General features: G+C 51.0%; 1 protein-coding gene across 1 annotated transcript; it reads left to right on the forward strand.

Moving 5' to 3' along the window:
• Positions 1-728: 728 nt before the first annotated feature.
• LOC140846274 (uncharacterized) lies at positions 729-5781 on the forward strand. Its single transcript, XM_073222052.1, has 3 exons — positions 729-975; positions 1074-2365; positions 5645-5781. The coding sequence occupies exons 1-2, from the start codon at positions 729-731 to the stop codon at positions 2162-2164; spliced, it is 1338 nt and encodes a 445-aa protein (XP_073078153.1). The 3' UTR covers positions 2165-2365; positions 5645-5781.
• Positions 5782-6143: the final 362 nt, after the last annotated feature.

Consider the following 6143-nt stretch of genomic DNA (forward strand, 5'->3'; position numbering starts at 1 on the left):
ATACTGTATTTTTCAGCAGTGGATCAATTGTAGCAAATGAGCACCCAATGCAAAACACTAATACCTAACGGGATATTGTGTGAGGGAGAACCGGGATCTGTGAGAACTCTGTACTCTCTGCTCAATGTGTCTGTAAACATAAAATTGCTCTAAAAAATAATGTCTACTAATTCAAAGAAAAATATGGAAGCGACACCCTCAGATCAAGTGTTGGGAGCACCCACCTGGAGCCTGCCCAGTTGGTCATTTTGATGCCTGCGCCATTAGCCTCTGGCCCTGGCATTTCCTCTGGAATCCACATGTCCCATCAAGAAGGTGGAGGTGGCCCCAGCGCTCCAGATGATGCAGAGAGGCCAGTGGCAGCTGGGAAGGATCGGGGAAGCCATCCGCAGGGCAGAACTCTGAATACTCAGTTCACACCTGTCCCACACAAAGCAAAGGGGAGCAACATCAGCAGCTGGTGAGGACAAGAGGCGGAGGCTGCCTGAAAGACAAAGGCAGCTCATGAGACTTGGGTGCATGTTGAGAATCAGAAGCCCCAAAATGAGTCTAAGTGAAGTCTAGACGAGATACAGTGGGCTTGAAACACCACCTCTGTCATCAACAGGCGTAGGCGCTGATTATATGACAGTGATAGAAGCTTGTAACATCTTACACTGCTGCAGTGGGGTGAGGCCGCGCTCCCCAAGCCCTCCACCCTCTGCTGACACACACACTCAAACCCACTGATGCTAGAGGCCCGAGTCAGTGGGACTCGGCCCAACGCTGGACTTAGGGCCTTCCCTGCTGGCTCCCGGCCTGGCCTGGTCGGGCAGCTGCCCACTTCCGGTGTCCGGCCCCTGGGTGCCCTGGGGAAGGACACGAACCGGCCGTGTCCCCATCGCGCCGCCCACTCGCTGTGCCCCCAGAGGAGGGCTCCCAGGGACCAGGCCCTGGGGTTTGTTTGCCATGCAGCACCTCCCCACCACAAACCTGGTAGGTGCTCAGCAGAGGCTCAGTGACGGCAGGCACTGGCCACAGGGAGCTGGGAGACTGAAAATTTCACTGTGGACAGTGAGGTTTTAGTTCTGGAGGGGGAGTCCCGGATGGGAGGGCGGGAAGGGGGGAGACGAAGGCGAGGACGGTGGAGAGAGGCGGCGGCCCAGGGGCGCCCCCCCTGCCCGCGCCGCCCACCGCACCCCGTGAGCGCCCCGGCGCGGAGGACGGGCGCGGCGGCAGCGGGGGCGGGGACCCGAGCACTAACCGAGGCAGGGGCCGTCTGTCCCTGCTGGAGGCCCGCAGGGCTGCGTGGGCTGCCCCCGACGGGAACTCTCCCCGGGGCAGCAGGGCGGCTGGGCGTCGGGGTGCTGAGGCGGCCCCCGGGCCCTCCTGCCGGGAGCGAGCCGGCAGCGGCGCGGAGCCCCCGACACGGCCTGGAGGGCAGGCGGGGACCGACCCCCGGGGCGTCTGTGCGCACACGGGCCCCACCTCTCCCGGGGCGCTGGGATCCGCTGTGCTGGGACCCGCCCCGGGGGAGTCCCCGGTGAGGCGCCGTCCCGCGGGGGCCACAGGGCGGCGCTGCGGGCCTTCCCCTCCGGAGGCCGGCCGGGGACTAGGTCTCCGCGGAGCCCCGTCCCTAGACATGCGGGGTCAGAGGCAGCCGGGGGAGCCGACCCTCCTGTGGGGGGTCACCCGGTGCAGAGGCGCCCTGCAGCCGCCGGGCCTCCAGGCCTGGCTGCGGACACTCAGCCACTCGGCTGGGGCCGCCGCCCTCCGTCCCCGCACCAGGCCTCCCAACGCGTCCCCCGACGGGAGAGAAACCTGCGCTCCCGCGCCCTTCCGACCGGGTTCGCCCATTGCCGCGCCGGCCGGCGGGGACGTGAGGGCGCGGAAGCAGCGGGCAGCCCGGGGAAGGCGCGGAGCGGCGGCCGCCGGGGGCAGCGAGGCCTGGAGGCCGTGGCAACGAGGGAAGGGACCAAACTCAACCAAACGCAAAGAAAAGGAAAGGAACGGTTTGGGGTTTTGTCGGTTTTGTGACAGGAATTTTACCTCAAGGTGGGAAACGGAGGATCCCGTTGGAGCAGGGGGGCGGCAGAAGCCCACACGGCGCTTCCCGGCCGCGGACCCCACGTGGATTTTCTCTCAGTTGCGACCCACAGTCGCGGAGACGGCTGAGAGGACGTGAGTCAGGGCGCCCCCTGGCGTCGCGGAGGAGCAGGACCGGGACCCGCAGGGGGGAAGCGCCGGCAGGAGGCCAGGCCGTCGCGGGGCCGCGGGGCCGTCGGCCCCTCACTCGGGCGCTTCCCGGGCCACGGCGAGCCTTCCCTTTGCTTAGGCCCAGGCCGCCCTTTCCTGCGCCGCCCCGCAAGCGCCGGCGCCTCGTAAGGTAGGAACCCGACGGGTGGCGCCCTCGCGGCCCGGCGGCCCGGTTCCCCGTCCTTCCTGCCCCGCCGTCCCGGGCGCCTCGCCGCCGCGGTGCCCGCGCTCTGCCGCCGCCTCCTCAGGACTCGGGACCCAGACACCGGCGCCTCAGAGGCCGCTGTGCGCGGGGACAAAGGGGGCCCCGCGCTGTGCCCCCTTTGTCCCCGCGGGCCTCGGCCTCGGGGTACAGGCGGCAGTGCGCCCAGTAAATCCCCCTGTCCCCCATCCCGCGCAGGGTCCTCACTGCGCAGGCGCAGGTGACTGCATTGACCGGCCCGCCCCCGCCTGGGTACCTTGTGGCGCCAGGAACTGCCAGGGCCCAGGGTTGGACACCTAAATTGGAAGTGCGGGCTTCTATGTTTAAATGGATTGTTTTATTCACAATTTTAATTTGTTCCGTTCCAATTCATTACGATTTTATCCGAATAAAATTTCCATCTCCTAAGTCTCCATTGGACGCTAAGGTGCTTTTACATTAACCTCAGGATTTCACTCCAGGAAACGTCATCCTTTGCTCCAAATTCAACAAACAAAAGGAACCCTGCTCTCTGCCTTCTGATCTGTCAAGGACTAAACAGGTGTAGTGCTCACCCTCTCCTTTGAGCTTTCAAACCAGTTTAATATGAAACAATTTGGTATTAAAACAAATTTGGAAACAGAAAAGTTGCCAAATTTTCCTGGAGAACTCCTGTGGCCATCCTCCATCTCTTGGGGATCAGTGCACTTTGCCCTGTAAGCAGAACCACTGGCTCCTCCAGCCCAACCAGGCAGGGCTACAGTTCCAGGAGAAGGTCAGTCAGAGGCTGGGACGTCCCTACCTGTTCAGCTACTGACTGCCTGTGGAATGGGCGAGCTATGGACTTAATCTGCATAGGACTTTGAACTTAGCTGAATCCTCTGGCTTCAGAATTATCATGATTTTATGTTATTAGTCTCATTACAATGCTCCAGTTTTCTTGCACAGGGGCCATTGTGGAAGATGGGGAGTGAGTAGATTGTGCAGTCAGGTTTCTGGAGAGGTGGACTGTAGGTCAAATTGCAGTATTTCCAGAATCTCTCATCTGGCCTTAGTGCATCTCCATATCAATAGGTGTTTCCAAGGGGTGGAGAGAAGTAGACCCTCTCTGTATCAATAGGTAATTACAACAGGTGAGTGAGGGCTTATCTGGACAGGAGAGGTTTGCGTAGGGTCCTTTCTTATCCAACTGGATCATGAGAGACATGGGAGAGCAGAAATGGATGGCTGCTTGTTGACAATAAATGGGTTTTCTCCTACTTTATTTCTTTCTTTGACTGATTTCTGTTTAAATATATTTTGCCCTGGGATTTTTTTCCCCTTGAGTTATAGCCAGTTGTGTGCTTTCTTTGCTTTTTACATTTAAAACTTTTATTCTTAAGGAATTCACGTGGTTTACTTTTAATGAGTGCTTTGAAATTATATCTCTTAAAACATATTCTAAAATTAATACTTTTCTCTAATTTCCCTGTATCAAGCCACATCTATAACTGGTTGAAGCATAGGATCCTTATCATTTTGGTTAGCTAACAGGTAGAGATAGTAAATCACACTTCCTATTTCATGATTTCCAGGGAACTACCTTTGAAAGGACAATTCAGTAATAAAGGCTTTCAAAGCTCACGTATTTCAGGAATAAATTCATATTATGCTGCTCTAAGAGGGATGTATGATTCTGTGACTCATGCCCTAAGAGGGTTGTATGATTCTGGGATCCTATTAAAGCAATAAGAATTAATATCTCTAAATATGAGCACCTATAAGTTTTGTACAGATGCTGTACAAAGTCTGTTCATGCATTAAATAGCCATCCTGCTCTTCTCTTTCCCAGACACAGCACTTGAATGTACAGATGAATGAGTGTCCTCTAGTTGTCCACATGAGGAATGATCAAAAGATGTGACATGAGTTTCTTTTGAGGTTAAGTCAAAATTTTATCATCTTGAAGTTTATTATTCATTTGAGACTTGTATTCATTACTGTTTCTATTTACCTTTTCTTATACTTTAATACTAGGTTCATTATCAAAAGAAGCATACTTCCCAGAATACTCCCAGAATACTTCACAAAATATGCATTTTTGCGTATTCTTAAATTTCATGATGTAGAAATGTTGGATAGGTGCATTTCTTAATGAATAAAAATTGTGAAGAATGTAAATTTGTTTTATAATCATAATGATAATATCAATAGCTGGCCTTTATTGTGCTTTCACTGTGTGCCAGCCACTGTTCTATGTGCTTTAATGTGTATATCTCTTTGCATTTCACGACAATCCTGAGGTAGGTATATCTGAGGTACTTATATCTGTTATCATGGTTCTAATATCCAAGAACCTTTGTTATGGACTAAAATGTCTGTGTCTTCTCATTATTCATATGTTGAAATGCTACATCCCCCACCTCTGTCCTGCCTTGTGATGGGATTAAGAGGTGGGACTTTTGGGAGGTAATGAGGATTAAATGAAGTCATGAGGGCAGGGTTCTCATGAATGGGATTAGCACTCTTAAAAGTGTCAGAGAGTTTGCTTTCCCTCTGTTATTGATCATGGAAGGAAACAAGAACTCAAGCCATCTGCAACCCAGTAAAGGACTTTTACCAAAATCCAAGCATGTAGGCACCTTAATCTTGGACTTCCACCTTCCAAAACTGTGAGAAATCAATTTGTGTTGTGTGTAAACCCCTTGATTTATGGAACTTATACAGTCCAAACTAACACAAACTCTGAAAACTGAAAGATGTTTTTACTCCTTTTGTGACAAAACTTAGTGGTGAAATTCTGAGATGAACTGAGTTGAGGTTAATAATAGTCTCTAACCAAATAAACTCAGTGTGAATATATTTTTTAGCAGAAAAAAATATTGTCTTTATTGTATCACTGTGGTTGTTATGTAATATATGGAATGGAGAGTGAATTACCTCACTGTAATATAGTTTAAATTAAGAAATATACATGGCCCCAGGGTTTGAGAAGAGGGATTGTGTAATTATTTCTAATCCCCTAATTTACTAATAATTTCCTAATAAGGAAACAGTTCCAAAATGCTCAAGAATCTTGACCAGGGTCACAGAGTGTAGAACTAGTAATAAAAACCATCTTTGGTGTAACTTCAGGGGGAAAATCCTGGGGCAAAATACCTTTGGAACTGAAATCAGTCAAAGGGAGAAATAAAGTGGGAGTACACATTTATTTCTTACAAGCAGTCATCCCACCTGTCTCTCGACCAGGCTGCAGAAGAGACAGATCCACCCAGCCTCTTTGGTCCAGATGAGCCCTCGCTCGCCCATGTAATTGCCTATTGATACGGAGATGGACTACCTCTCTCCACCCCTTGGAAACACCTGTTGATATGGAGATGAACTAAAGCCAGGTGAGAGATTCTAGAAATATTGCAATTTTACCCACATTTGGAGACTAAAAGTAATTTTTCTGACTAGACTTCAGAAATGACTAATGTCATCCATATGTAAGTAATGTATGACAGACATTAATGAGTAAATGCTACAGGAACATTATAATTAAGGGGAAAGAGCTTTTCCTGGGTGTCTTTAAAAAGAAATTCAAACTCTATTACTAACTAGCTATGTGACCTTGAACAAGTTTCTTAAATTATTTCTGTCCTAAATTCTCATTCATGTGATGAGGATCATTATACCTGCCTTACAAAAATCTTGTAGAACTAAAATGCTGTAATTGTGGGGAAAGTACTTTGAAACTAATTAGTGT

Source organism: Manis javanica, chromosome 14 (assembly GCF_040802235.1).
Source record: "Manis javanica isolate MJ-LG chromosome 14, MJ_LKY, whole genome shotgun sequence".
NCBI classification, from domain to species: domain Eukaryota; kingdom Metazoa; phylum Chordata; class Mammalia; order Pholidota; family Manidae; genus Manis; species Manis javanica.

Excerpts from the sequence above, each read along its gene's own strand:
- LOC140846274 (XM_073222052.1), top strand. The coding sequence starts at position 729 with ATGCTAGAGGCCCGAGTCAGTGGGACTCGGCCCAACGCTGGACTTAGG. Across the intron at positions 976-1,073 it reads ACCTCCCCACCACAAACCTG|GGGGAGTCCCGGATGGGAGG; the intron begins GTAGGTGCTCAG and ends TTAGTTCTGGAG.